The 15,294-nt window shown below is 38.7% G+C and overlaps 1 protein-coding gene across 8 annotated transcripts in view; it reads right to left on the bottom strand.

Annotated features, from left to right (window-relative positions):
- tulp3 (TUB like protein 3) overlaps positions 1-15,294 on the bottom strand; it is a 26,482-nt gene extending 11,188 nt beyond the window's left edge. For 2 of the 8 annotated variants that reach the window (XM_086268409.1, XM_086268410.1), the window contains exons 1-4: positions 15,181-15,288; positions 9,875-9,937; positions 3,760-3,801; positions 459-510 (exon numbers count right to left, since the gene is read on the bottom strand). In XM_086268409.1, the coding sequence (XP_086124535.1) occupies positions 459-510; positions 3,760-3,801; positions 9,875-9,937; positions 15,181-15,200 (177 nt within the window). In that variant the 5' untranslated portion in view covers positions 15,201-15,288. Of the gene's footprint in view, positions 1-458; positions 511-3,759; positions 3,802-7,324; positions 7,420-7,540; positions 7,640-8,122; positions 8,306-9,874; positions 9,938-15,180 lie in introns of those variants that run through there. The other 6 variants (XM_086268411.1, XM_086268413.1, XM_086268414.1 and 3 more) reach the window with 6 other exon arrangements.

The following is a 15,294-nucleotide window of genomic DNA, read 5'->3' as shown; positions in this document are numbered from 1 at the left end:
AATTTGAACATCCGTGAATCTGTGGTTTAGTGGTTCATTAGGGAAGGATAGAGGTGTCACAGTTTCATAACCCAGCATTATAACAGTAAAGCCAAAAAACAGAGGAGGTTTTCAATCCAACAACATTATTTAATAAAATGTATTTTGCTTTAACCATTCTTGCCAACCATAAGGAGCCCGTGGTGACCAGAGCAGAACACAAGCCAGGCCCCTTAATTACCCTGCAAAATCTTACCAGATGTTTAGAAAAGCACCAGAGGTTAACCCTCAAACTAAAATCTATGTGTGAGTTGAACTTCTGCATTAGACTCATTTGAGGACATGATCTTCAACAGATGCTCTTTGAAAGTGCAATTACAAAAGAGCAGAAATGCCACAAATTTTGAGAAATAGAACATCAAAAGCAGGATCTTTGAAAACCTGTGCTGTTCAGTTGTAGAAAATGTTTTGTTTCCCACCTGTTTTTCCAGCTTCTGTTGCATAAGACTGCTGCTGTCATTTTCAACACCACTGCAGAGAAAAGGAGAAGCAATATAAAGACACATTTTTTCAACAAAAATTGCATTTTCTTATCTAGCCAGTAGAGGGCATTACTACAGTTGGACTGATAGCTTTCTCTAATGAATTACAGATACTTTAGTAATTTTAGTGAAAGACAGCACATCTAAAATCTTAAGCACCCATCTTGAAAAGAGTAGCGTTGAAAACTAACTCCAAGGGAGAGGGACAAAGGGAAAAACACTGATCTTCTACTTACTGTTGAAACATGACATGACTCACTCTCTAATTATGCATGTGTCTTGTTTAGTTTTTTTTTTTTTTTTTTTTAAGAAACAGAGAGGGAAGAAGAAAAAGAAACAACACAATGCTCTAGCTGAGAGAAGCCCTTACAGTGTGGGGCCTGTGGGCATTTACCTTGGACACCTATCTGAAGGGACCAGGCAAATGTTGCTAAGCTACAGTGAAGAGAGAGCAGCAGTTGGCTTTCTCAAGTCGGAGTCAGAGACCTACGACAGCACCACTATCTCACCATCAAACACACACCCAAAACCAATAATGTGATGTAATGTGTGACTCCCATCCTCATGAACTTGAATGTTTCCTGTCGAGTAAATCTTTAAATATCTCATGCTCTGCTTGGCAGAAATGAGCCACGTAAGCTCATCAGATATCCAAAAAGCTTATCCTGACTCTCTGTTACACCTCTTTTAGTCACTCTCACATCCTTTACACATTTATGAGTTGATTGTAAATGAGGACACATGCTGCTTATGAATCTCAAGCCCAATGTTGGCTGACATCATAGTGCATGAAATCCATTTAGGAGACTTTAATACGTCTTACTACTAACACATCATATGTTCCCAAACAGCCAGCAAGAATAGTACCTTGCTACATAGTGTCAAAATTAGTCATCTTGCCCAAGTGTGTCATATTATCACGAATGAATCAAAGGGCTCCACAGCAGGTTATTATGGCAACTGAGCACAGGTTGTGGTGATAGAGAGGAGAGCTGGAGAATGGGAGATGATTTTAGTTTTTAATTTCCCAAGTCATTTCTTCAAATGAACTAACAGTGGGACCTGGGACACGTTGTTAATTAGTCATCCTAAAGAGGCTTTTACCAAAGAGCCTCAGATTTACAAATTCTCCACCTAATGTAACCGTACCCAAGGATCAAAGTATGGCATAAACAGCTCTAATTAAAATGTTTACCGTTCACTGAACTTTTCCATTAATAATGTTGTTTCCATGCTACAAGGCACTATCTGGTTAATTGCTAAAGACACTCTCTACAGCAGCTCAGTTTTCCTAATAGTTCCTTAAAACACATTTTTTTCCATTGGTACAGTGTAATACCCCTAAAGTAATTTGGCAGAATAGTGTGTGCCTAAGAGCCTAATGCACTGCTTGAACACATTAGAACATGACTGCTCTGATAAAGGCAGTAGCAAGAGATTAAAACATTTTTTGTAGCCAAGAGAGAAATCATAAGTAGTAAAGAGAGTTAATTCAGTTTTACAATAGACACCTCAAGGCACTTTATCCATTAAGGTAAAGACTGAACCTACAACCTAACAATCAGATGAACCCCTATGAGCTGGCATATCAGTGGAAAGAAAAAAATTATTTTTAAAAGGGACAGATCTCCAGCAGAACTAGAGTCAGGAAAGGGTAGCTATCTCCCCTTCTAGTGCCTGTTAGTTCTCTCGCTGTGGTGTTTTAAGAACAGCTGAAGGCTTTCACAGAGCTTTTTGAATTATATAAAATAAATGAAATTCAATTTAATTTATACAGCGCCAAATCACAACAACAGTCGCCTCAAGGTGCTTTATATTGTAAGGTAGACCCTACTATAATACATACAGAGAAAATAATCATATGACCCCCTATGAGCAAGCACTTTGGCGACAGTGGGAAGGAAAAACTCCCTTTTAACAGGAAGAAACCTCCGGCAGAACCAGGCTCAGGGAGGGGCGGGGCCATCTGCTGCAGCCGGTTGGGGTGAGAGCAGGAACCCAGGCTAAAAGACATGCTGTGGAAGAGATATAGAGATAATAACAATAATCCAACAAGTGCAGAGAGGTCCATTAACACATTGAGTGAGAAAGGTGACTGAAGAAGAAACACTCAATGCATCATGGGAACCCCCCAGCAGCCTACACCTATTGCAGCATAACTAAGGGAGGATTCAGGGTCACCTGATCCAGCCCTAACTAAGTGCTTTAGCAAAATGGAAAGTTTTAAGCCTAATCTTAGCAGCTTAAATCAGAATTCAGTTTGTGTTTTTGTTTATCTAGAAGCTGACCCATCGGAAATGGTAATTCTATGAATGAATGTGTTTGTCTGGCAAGGTGACCCCTCCAGTCAATCAGTGAGGACCTGTGGACTCTTGTTTGCTCCATGCTTATAGACATTAGCTGTCTTTATGTCTAAATCTGTTTGGGGCTTATGGTAGCCTAGTGGATGAAGGCAGTGTTTATAGCATAAGCTTAGATAAACGTGTCCATCCTTCAACTTCTGACTGTGTTGTTGACCAGGGTGATACTAATGATATCACTGATTACTGTTATATGTTATTATTTTTGCACTTACAGTCTCTGTGTATGTCTATTGGAGACGGGGAGGGAGAGAATGTTGAGAAGCTGAGTTTGCTCTAGTACAAAGCAACGGGTATCTTGGGGCCTGTCACAGAGTAGATACACCTGTGATCACAGTGGCTACTGTATTTTACTATTAGTGTCTGTCTCCCAAATCCAAACTGAGAGCTGGTTCCATAGAAGAGGGGCCTGAAAACTTAAGGCTCTGCCTCCCATTCTCGTTTTAAATTCTCTAAGAACAACAAGTACGCCTGCATATAAAGAGTTTTAATATTCTAGCCCCTAAATAACAAATATGGCAAAAAACAAACATAACAAATATACCCTTTAAATCACATTTATGATTCACTTTAAGAAATGCAAACCAAGTGAAAGACTTCCATATTTTTTAATATTTTGGGGGCATTTCCTTAGTCTATATTGGACAGGGACGGGTAAGCGTACAGATGAAAGTAGGAAGAGAGCAAAAGGGAATGACACACAGGAAAGGGTCCACACCGGAATCAAACCTAGGCCCCTCACACAAGAAGATCATTCTTTAATTGATGGCTGTCTGAAATATAACAGTTCTGCACTAAGGTTTTAAGTGCATTATTCAGTTTGTCATTTTCAGGTACTGCAACTGGAGTTAAATTTTTTGGAGTGTGTAGGTGCATACCTGGCTGTTGTGTTAGACGAGAAGCTGGCAGAACTGGAAGGTCTTTGGGAAAAAACCATACCGCCAGACGCATGGGGCATATGGAAAATAAACAAAAGAGTGAAACAAGTTTAGAGACAACACCAAATAGGAAAACCATAATGTCAATGTCATAACGATGTAGTGGCTCATCTGGCTCACGATTCATCACGATTCAGGGGTTCATATAATGTGTGAAGAACAGAAAGAAAGTAAAATGTTTCCTTGTCACTGGTTGGCTGTTTGAGAATAAATATTCACTGAGAAGCCAAGGACACTCGCAAACAGTCAAATCCAGGACGAAATCTCGCTCACACTGAAATGAATGAATTCTTTTTTAGAAACTGTAAGAAATGTACTTAAAAGTTATGCTATGAAAACAGGAAAAAGCAAAAGTGCTCATATAATGACAAATGTGACTTTGACCTTGAGGACAGTTTGGATGAAAATCCATCACTGTGTGCAACTTCGATTAAATTCTGACTGATATTGTAGGAGGAACAATGATTCTTGAATTGTGGATAGACACTTGGATGGAAGGGCATACAAGCCTATTATTTTAGGGCAGGGGTATCAAATATAAGGCCCAGGGGAGCAAATCAGCTCATCAAAGACCAATCCAGCCCTCCGGACTACTTTGGAAAATGTGAAGGAGGCACTTGATGTTAAATGCAACTGTTGTTGTGATTTGGCACTATATAAATAAAATTGAATTGAATTGAAATGAGTTTGACATCCCTGTTGTCGGGTCTATACTTTACAATTTATAGTGCCTTGAGGTGACCGTTGTTGTGACTTGGTACTATATAAATAAAACTGAATTGAAATTCAATTGAACTGAATTTGATGTTAAGTGGGCCAAACCAAAAATACTCCCTTTTGTGTCAGTAGAAAGAAATTAAGCTGTCCATCTAATCCCAATTAATAGAAGAAAAAGAAGTGCAGCTTCAAAGGTATGTCTCAGTTTTTCAATATGATAATGAGATGCTACTGCTAAAGATAATAACATCAAATAAATCTTCCAGAATGAATAAATACAGTTGTAAAATGACAGAAAAGGTTCTGCTGGCTCAAAAATACCCAAACTCTCCTGTCTCTTTATGTTCTTGGTAAATATGGACATGTGCATACACACAAACACAGTTACATGGTGCCTCATCACAGCAGTAAGCGATCGCCTCTTCATTAGTCCGTCACAGCTTTGGTGACAAGAGAAGGACGCGCCACTGTTGTCCCTTCCTTGTGTGTCAGTCCAAGGTAACCATGGAGATTCTTGCTCTGTCAACAGCACACTTCCACCAGCATTGATTAAAAACCTGCAGTGTGTTCTTGAGCCTCACTGTAATTGGAGGACTTTAGCACTCTGCTGTAAAGATTCACAGACTGACAAAGGGAGGAGCCTACCAAAGCACGTAATTGCAGCTGAGCTGTGCAAAATTTAAGTACTTATGCCTCTGATAAATTCTTTGTAGGAAATATATAAATAAGTTGCACAATGTTGATGTTTTAAATAATTGAAAGCTATTAATTTAACTGTGATAACTGTCCATAACTCTGCTGCTGGTTCAGGATATAAAAAAAAGGAAAAGCTGACCAGAAATGTTTGGTATTAAACCCACAAGAGTATTATCAGACCATGATCTGTTTTGTGTGTTGTTCATTTTAATTAAAAGCTTTCCACTCTGCCACTTTAAATGTTAATTTGAAAGTTGGATGAGTGTGACTTAATTCAGGCAATTCAGCTTTGAACTTAAGAGAGGGTACTCCATAAAATGAGGGCTGATAATGGTTTAATGCTTAATTCTAGTAAAACATACCCCAAAAATATCCACCCATCCATTCATCCACTTGCTCTTGCACCAGTTTATAATCAGGAAGAACTAAAATTGATACATGCATAGAAGCAGGTGCCTCAGACATTAGCACTATTACCTCACAGCAAGGTTGTCCTGGGTTATCGAGAGCTACGGTTTCTCTGGCCATGCAAAACATATTAGGTTCATACAACTTTTTGTTCATACATTTTACAAGATTGTCAAACTAGACTCTCTGATCGATAAAGCATAATAAACATATTAAGGTTAAATATAATTTACCCGTGTCCTTCTTGTTTTTCACTAAAAACACGACTGATTGTATTTAACATTAATATCTGAGCAACAGAAAAAGCACCTGCAGAAATGCAGCAACTAAATACTAAATCATACTAAATACTAAAATCAATGCTAATAATTAGAGCTGACTTATTTTAAGACTGATATCAATACCAATATTTGGTGACCGAAAAATCCAATATTCTAATATATATTTTTCTTTGAGACACACAAAGCAGTTCCCAAATATTTGTAAGTTTGGTTGTTTATTTATTTTTTATTTATTTAGTTTATGCTCTGAATGAGTCTTCCAGGATCAGCTGTTTCCAAAAGCATTTATTGCCAAAAGGGAAGTTGTACAGTGCCTTCTGGTGGACAAACTCTGGAACATCAACACTTATACCATGGTTCAAACGTGTTTTTTCCCTCTCTCTTCTTTACGTTTTTAATTTTCATTTATCGGACATTTTAAATGCAGATACCGACAGATCAGCAAATAGCTAATATTGAATAATATTATCAGCCCTGGTTGGGCTCTAACAATAATAATGGCTTTTTGAAAATTTCTAACTATAGTTATTTTTGCCAGCGACTATTTTGGATATCAGTGAGTGATTACCTGTCATAGAGCAAAACTTTTTCTATATATATTATGAGCATCTCTGAATACTATCAGGGAGGAATCCCCTTCAATTGGTTTTCAGGACTCGAATTTGAAATGGAATAATGATAACTCAAAGCTACAGAATCTTGGAATGATAACTAAACAAGAAGCAAAGAGCAGATGTTCAGATGTATTATGATTACAGCCTTCTCAGATCAATTTCAAAATCAAAGGAATTAAAGATTAGTAAATTCAAATTAAATCTCTAATCTCAATCACCACAGCCTCAAAACTGAGAATATGGTTTATGTAGACTCCTTAAAACAGACTAGAAACTGATGAGTATTTATAAAATAAAATGCTAAGAAACATTTAACTGGATGAATACCCCAAGCACATCCTTACTTACATGGATGTGCTTGAATTAACCTACCAAGAGCAGACACTAACACACACACACTCAAAACGGGCTGGACACACACGCAAGTTACCAACTCTGGTTACAGCACACAGTCACAGCCTGATGCTCTGAATAAGTAACGACATGGTGGCAGAAACATGAGCGAGAAGAACATTGAGTCATTCAGCGACCTGAAGAAAGATAGTAATGCTGACCTCAATCCTAACACGGGCAACTCTGTAATTCCTTATTTCTAAAAAGACTATCCTGCTAGGAGAATTAAAGCAAAAGTTTCTTTAACTGCATCTGTTTTAATGCAGGAGGCAGCTGTCTTGCTTAAAGAAAGAAACCACAAGTCTTAAAGAGCACACAAGAATGTATATTCTGAAAAAAACTCTACTACTGAGATCAAAACATACTGCATGTACGCGTGCCATTATGTGCAACTACCTGTATGACCAGCGACTGTAGGCAGGCTGAGATCCCTCGGTCTTTACAGTGTCCATGGATGCAGCTTCAGGAATGCCAGTCCAAATGTCTCTTATCTATAACAAAAATCTTCATTTACACTCGGGGTCTTACTTACTGCTCAGTTCTACCCATTTGTAAGCCTACAGAGTCCAAGATCTCTGCTAGTGTGTCACTGAGAAAGAGTAGATGTCCCACCCATGGGAGTGACAGCTACCACTGCTGAGGTACTCTGAGGTTGTGAGGCTTAGTGCTGTTACCATGACTTCACACTTGAGGCAATGCGCAAGGATCCAGCTAGGGATAGGTATGGAAGTGACAGTTTTGAATGTCAGAGTACTGCAAAAGATCAGGCAGAGACAGAACTGAAAACATATAGTCTGAAAGAGCACTAGGGTAAGTTGTTTTAGCCTGATTATATTTTAGATATAAAGTCACTCTTTAAAGGTTGCTATCACTAAGTTCCCATAATACCGTCCACTAACTACTGAGAAAGTCAGCACTTGCATTTGGCTCATTTTCTCTGACTCATAGGGGGGGGGCCACTGCACGTATAGTATGAAACCAGACTGCAATTCTGAGCTATGCAACAGTGAGACTGTGTTGAGCCTTAAATAGTCCAAATCTTGTCAAAACTAATTCCCAAACTACCTTCCTGGATCACTCTAAGATTACATTTTTCATTGTGGAACTGAGAAGCATACACAGTTTTAAGAAAGTTATCTGAATAAAATTAAACCTATAGATTACAACATCTAAAAACAGATACAGTGGGAGAACCTTTGTGTGGTTGCTAGGCGACCAGAAGCTGACATTTGTTTTTCCTGAGGCTATTTGGAAGAGAGAGACAAAATAAAAATCAGACAGAAAATGAGGCATGTATTGTGTATGTTTGTTCTTAGAGAGAGAGCAGTAAACTCGCAAATGCGTTAACTCATGATAAGCAGGGGAATCATTCACCCGTGGGAGTAATTATTGAAGTCAAAACAAATAATGGAAATAAGCTACCCTTGGGATGCCAAGTGACACAGTCCCCTTTTGACTCTTTCACAATTATGTTTTACTTTATTTAGGCAACAAACAAAAAAAAGCAAACTCATGTCCATTAGCGCTAATTCTTCATAATTAACAAAGAATGACGAATACAGATATATTTATTAATTTAGTTGACTGCTTGCAGTGCTGTACTATTCAACAACAAAAAAGTGTATAGCTTACAAAAACCAGAAATGCTACTTTAGTCTCTAAATGCATGAGAAACCGAGTGGAGCTGGGCCATTTGGAATTCACTGGACAGCCACAGTAAATCACAACTGGACCACAAGTCGTTCTTGCAGTTGCAGAGGTTAACCGCTATCCTTGTAGAGAATTTTTTTAATTGATTGATTTATAACAATGTTCAACTAAGATGGCGTACTAACTTCAATATCACCCCAACTGCTCGTGCAGAACTGCACACATTATATGATGCAGGCAGCAGGTTGGAAAGGAAATGTTTCAAAGGAATTTATGCATTCCTGGGAGCATTACTGGAAGCAGTAATATTGTAATTGTATATAGCATGTTGCGTGCTCAGTTACAGTAGAAAAGTATTATATAAGAACACGTCCATAATAATCATCAGCAAGTTTGACTATAAAAGCAGAGGTTTTAGCAGTTTGCTGGTCTGGAGCATTCAGGTGTGTGTTAACACAATATTGCAATTTTTCCAGGAGTGGATATCCTAGCAATTTCACCATATGCTCAGAGAAACTGCAAAGATCCCAAGTTCCAATATAATTAGAAAAAGACTAAACAACTCTGGGTTGTTTGGACAGATTACACAGAAGAAAGCCTCTTTTCTCTAAAATGAAGATGGCAACATGATTAAGGTTTGCAAAGTGGCATCTGAACAAACCACAAAACTTCTGGAACAATGAATAGACGAGACCGAAGCACAGATGTCTGGCCAGTGAAAGCCAAACACAAAACACCTCATACCAACTGTCATACCAACTGACAGTGATGATTTGGGCTTGTTTTGTTGCCACCTGGACACCTTGGAGTCACTGAATCAACCATGAGCTCCTCTATATTTTAGAGTGAAATCTGAGGCCATCTGCCTGATAGTTAACCTTGTCTAAAACTGAGTATTGCAACAGAACAATGGTCTTAAGCACAGCAACAAAAACTACAACAGAATCACTGACAAAGAAAAGAATCAAGGTGTTGCAATGGCCTAGTCAAAGTCCAAACCTCATCCCAAGACATTCCTCCTCAATGATTCCACATTTTCACAAGCTACTGAATGTTACTGAATCATACAAAGAAAATTTAGACACAATAGGTATAAAAGAGTCTTTGTAGGACTAACTTTAGTTTCCAACAGGAAATATTCAGAAAAAAAGTTAGCTATAATTAACTTTAGGCTGAAGATTCCATGCTAACACTTGTGGTCCTCAAATGTCATCTAAGAAAAGGGGTTTCATTTTACCTCAGGTTATACATAACACTCTACCCCACAGTGCACTGAGTGTAAACACAGGGGCTCACCTGCTATTCTCAAATGATGTGTGGAGGCCCACTGTGTGTGCTGTGGGGCTAGTTCCAGTGTTCCTGTAGGATTTTACATAGAGCACAAATTATTATTGCAATATATTTCACACACAGTTATGAATTAACTGTTAGATTACTGCATCAGTACTTTGTACTAATTTGTACTCATTTTTCCTTAAAAAAAAACTTTAGTAATTATAAAGGCTGATCAATTTCTTGTGTGAATTAACCCACAATTAAAAACAGTGCAGGTGACCCACCACTAGAGAGAGAAAAGGGAGAAAAAAGTACAGCAAAGGCTACCTGGGAAGTAAACAGACTTCATCCTGAGTAATTCATCTGATCTGCTGGGAGACTCTGGTTAATGCTAAACTAAGGAAGCCCTGGGAAATCTAATAATATATATAATAATAAATATTTCTCCTCTGAGAAATATTTGTTTTTTATGGGGTTTTTTTTGTTTGTTGTATGAAAGTAGTTGATGAATGGAAAAGCAGTAAAAGCTAATAGAGTATCCTGTTATGTATAGATGCTGCAAAAAGGCCATCAAATATACAATCTAAAGAAGAATGGTAAATGGCCTGTATTTGTATAGCGCTTTACTAGCACTTTACACATCCAGTCACCCACCCATTCACACACACATTCACACACTGGTGATGGCAAGCTACAAGAACTGATGACATGTCAGATTACACAGAGGCAGTTTTGCCTCTACGCACTGAAATTTTGGTTTGTGTGCACACTGGGATAGAACAACAGGGATAGAAAATTGTGAGATTTTATGAACAAGGAAAGTGTACATTTCATTCATTCATCACTCCTTAAGTTGCAGCACAAATAAATACCAAGAGAGTATTTCCAGAGATATTACAGGAGGCAGAAATGGTATTCAGACAATCCAACAATGAATAGAAATCTAAAGGAGAATTCAGTAACACCAAAGATAGTGGCTGATCAAGATCAACTTTAGTATCCCCGAGGGGCAATTTGCTTTGTAGCCAGCCAAGATGTGCCAAGAAAAACACAAATCACATCATAGAATTTTAAAAATGAATAGTGGTAGGAGCAAATTGGAATTTAAATCTATTTGTTCTGCAATTAGGCAAAGAATACCTCCTCCCTTAAGTCAACAGCTGACACTCTGAAAACACAGGATGTGTGCTATCACCCGAATTTTTTCTCCCTTCAATTCTGCTGCGCTGCCTCCAGGAGGGCAGATCATCTAGCTTTATACCTGCCACTTTACTACACAATTTAACAACATGCTCCAACCTCTTCTTGTTCTTCAAGCTAAGAGACCCAAACCAGCAGATTGAAGAAAAAGTTAAAACAGACTCAATAAAAGACAAATAGAACATTTTCCTAAAGACATTATCCAAATTAAAACCCCTAGGTTTCGGATACAAATACTCATGCTGGTTCCTAAAATATACAAATAAAGCTGGTTTTAAGAAATATTACAGCAACCTCACTACATAAATGACAATAAAGCACCATTATCTGAACACACACAGTAACTACACTAGGGTTTGATGTGTGCATTTTCTGTGCTAGCTCCCTAAGCAGGCAAGCTGTCGTCAAAACTTTGAAAATCTCTGCTAAGCACTAGCCTGGCACTGTTTGTGCAGTGCGACAAATAACAAAACTCCACCAGCCTTGCACTTATAACGCTACACTCATGTTATCAGCACTTGAAACATTACAATGGTGATACTGTTATGAAAACTGTCATTCTGCAAATGTGTCAGCTCTGCATGGAGACTCTGGGATTTGTAACTACTCCAAGCTGCCAAGTGACTCAGCAGTCACTGAAGAAATACGAAGGACACAGCATTCACTGCATCAAAGAATAATAATACTAATAATACTAATATATATATATATATATATACATATATATATATATATATATTTTTTTTTTTTTTTTTTTTTTTTTTTTTTAAATTGCATGGCATTTGTGAGAAGCCCTTTATCCATTTCTTTTCAACACTGATAAAGTGTGCATTCCAAGTGGTGTGCTAATCAGGAATGTGTTCAAAGTGGTTCACATTACTAAGCTGACACAGTTAGAAAGGCCCTGAGATTTCCAAAAACACAGTACTTGTTCTACATCTGGGGAAAAAACATGAACAGGATGGGAGTTATTCCAAGTCAACAGACCAAGACTAACTGATACCATGTAGAGACCATTTCTCTGTCAATACTTGTTTGCAGCAAAATAGTCAATTTAAAAACAAAACGCAGACAAAAAAGTTCTCGTTTCAATGTCACTGTAACTAATAAAAATTATCTATCACTAAGTTTAAGCCTTAGGTGACAGAACTAATCTACAAACTGATTAAATCAAATAATGTGACTGCCTCTATAACAGGAAAGGGTGGGTGAGCTACTGTGATAATTATCTCCCAACAAAAATGAAGGACGAATCTCTGCTCCAGTTCTTAAAACCGTGTAAAGCAGCTTCCATTAACACAGCGCCGTTTTACACTCTGTGTGTGTATGGGGAGGGGGGTTACATGCAGTACATTATGCCCAGGCGAATTTTGTGTGACTGGTTGTAAATCTATGTTTTGCATTCAGTAACTGGCTTACTTATCCAGATATTTATCTATTTACTCATTTGGGAGGTGAGGATAAACACACGCTGACATGAATGCTTTTTACATAAAACCAGAGACTACGAAGAGGCATGTTCAGACATGATATACAGTGGGGTTTTTTCCAGAGCACTCGAAGTGGCTGAGTACCTCTCTTTAGATACAGGATCTAAAGCATTTTATACAGCAAAACCAGTGTTGGGTAAGTTACTTTAAAATAGTAACTTAGTTACATTACTAGTTACTGCTCTCAAAAGTAACTCAGTTACTTCAAGTTACTCGTTACTTTCAAAGTAACTAGTTACTAGGGAAAGTAACTTTGGTTTTACTCAGAATTCTCTTGTTAATGTGTTTCTTCCATAACTTTGCCAGTCTTCTAGCTTGCTTACTTGCCACAAGTGCACTGTGCCACCTACCAATAGAAAGGATATGATAACGTGCATATTTCCACGAGAGAAATCCCACGCCTGGACCGTCATTGACTGCTGCCATGATTCTAGCCTACGTCACAGAGTCATGTGCGCCTTTTACATCCAACACAAAAACTGCAGTCGTGGTGCTTTCGATTGTACTCAGAACTCAGAAATTCTGCCTTCTGAATAGGAAGATGTAGGTAACACCAGACTGCAGATGAGCTGCATACAGGGCTGGACTGGGAAAGAAAATTGGCCCGGGCATTTTGACTAGAAACTGGCCCACCATTATAGGAAAAATCATAAAGCCTTTGAATGAAAACAAACACTGTTGTGACAGTGATGTACACTGTTTTGATGGTATATATGCATCAATCTATCAATCGTTTGTTGTAAGATTCAGATAATTATTTTTTAAAAGCTAGACATTTTAAATGAGAATAAGAAAGAAAAGTATTTCTTTGTGCCCCCCATTCCCTGTTAATGCCCTACATGCCCCCTTGGCCACACTTTGCTAGATCCGCACCTGCACAGTTACCAGCTGTCAGCTACCTAAAAAAGGATCCTGGGGTTATTTGTCTCTCAGAAACAGTTCATAACTTCAACTCATTCATGTCACCTAAAAGGTAAACCTGTTTCTCCATCACCTGTTCAGCTCTGATGATCCAGTAAGGACATCTCCTGGTTTCATCTTCATGTTTCCCTCTCACCAGATAACCAAACCATATCATGACCAGCAGCTTTTTTTACAGCTGTGGCTCCAGCAAACATCAGCTGATACTAGAAATTAATATTAAATAAATTCTAACAACAGCTGATCAAGCTTAAACGTGCTGCTGTTGTTTAGCGCGACATCCGCTGGCTTCCTCTTTCGGCGCAAAGTGGGCGATAAACAAACAAGAGAGCCGATCAGCTGATCATTGATCAGTTTCATGATTGAAGTAGAAACGGGAGAGGGAGGGGGGAGAATGAAAGAAGAGGCAGCTGTGCAGCAAAGACACAGAATAACTCCAGCTTTGTGCCTTTTTCATTGTAGCTGAATTACGTGACAAACTGTTCCTTTTCACCTCAATAAGAAACGCGTAATATTTTCTCTGAATACCAGACGGGACGGTTGGCAACTCTAATAACTTATGAACAAAATAAAGTTAAACATCATTAACTTCATAGCACCCACCCAGCTGTATAGAAACTCCGTCATGCTATCTAGCTAGCACGCAGTACGGAAAAAGTCAGAATAACGAAAATAAACTCCACCTAAACTTGGTTTATATCTGACCCAGAGAGACTGCAGGTCATAACTTCTTACCTGAAGTTCAGTTCACACTTGGACCGGCGGCCGCCTCGGGTCTCTTTTCCTTCTGCGTCCCTTTTCCTTCATCCACCTGCTGCCTCCACCACTTGCTAATGTTACTGAATCTGTGGAAGCTCCGCGATAGCCACCACACGAAGTAACGAGTAACGACCCTATCTAAATCCCAGTAACGAGTAACGCGTTCCTGATTTTGGCATAATAACTAGTTACCGTGCTCGTTACCACAATAATAACGTAGTTACTGTAACGCGTTACTTAATAACGCGTTAGTCCCAACACTGAGCAAAACACACTATTTGGAATCCATCTAGTCTTGCTATATCCAAATTTGAAATATCTATGGCGTTATGTATGAGGCAAATATCTAACGCAAATGCTATTTGAAATAAAGAAATGTGTTTGTGTATAACAAAAGGATTGTCTGCGGCTTTAATAAATAAATAAATAAGTGTTTATTACACTGTACGTGGGCATTTAACTAAAGACAAACGAGATGCGACAAATGATGGGTTTCCGAACTATTTTATTCATCGGAAAAGGAGGGAGTATGGCTACATTTATAAGCAAGCAAGGGTAACATTAAAACAAAACGGTTGCCCCTTTCTGCTGTGCGGTTTGTGCACAGCACAAGTCCTGAAATACAACGACCGTTATCTCGCCATTCGCCCTGTAACAGTCATCGAAACGAAAAAATAAATAAAATAAAAAGATGGGGGGGGGACTACACCGTTAACTGCTCCTTGTGCTCACACGCCAGCTGTGGAATGTTAAAGCTAGCCTGTTACTAGCTAACGCTAGTTGCCTGAGCCCAGTCTCTATCTGTATGCAGCTCTCTCTTATAAAAGTTGTGGGCGACAGCTAAGTTTTTCGCCTCAAAGAAAGCGCTAATCCCAGCGCTTACCTCCCCATTCCCCAGTTCACCAAAGGGAAAAAGTAAGGACACAACGTACAAACTGCGTTAGGTTTAATTCTCACCTTATGCTGTAGTAACTCATGTTTGTCCACGGTTGCTAAGGAAGATCCTCAGGAGGCATAGCACTTTTGTGGTTGGGAAGAACTCAGTTGCTCAGTCCTTAGTTACCGAGCACA

Source organism: Aulonocara sp. 'chitande type north' Nkhata Bay, linkage group LG17 (genome assembly GCF_057382095.1).
Source record: "Aulonocara sp. 'chitande type north' Nkhata Bay isolate Kocher_YH1m ecotype deep benthic linkage group LG17, A_spYH_male_GT1.1, whole genome shotgun sequence".
NCBI lineage: Eukaryota > Metazoa > Chordata > Actinopteri > Cichliformes > Cichlidae > Aulonocara > Aulonocara sp. 'chitande type north' Nkhata Bay.
The sequence above is the reverse complement of the archived record's forward strand: the minus strand, read 5'-3'. Positions and strand labels throughout refer to the sequence as shown.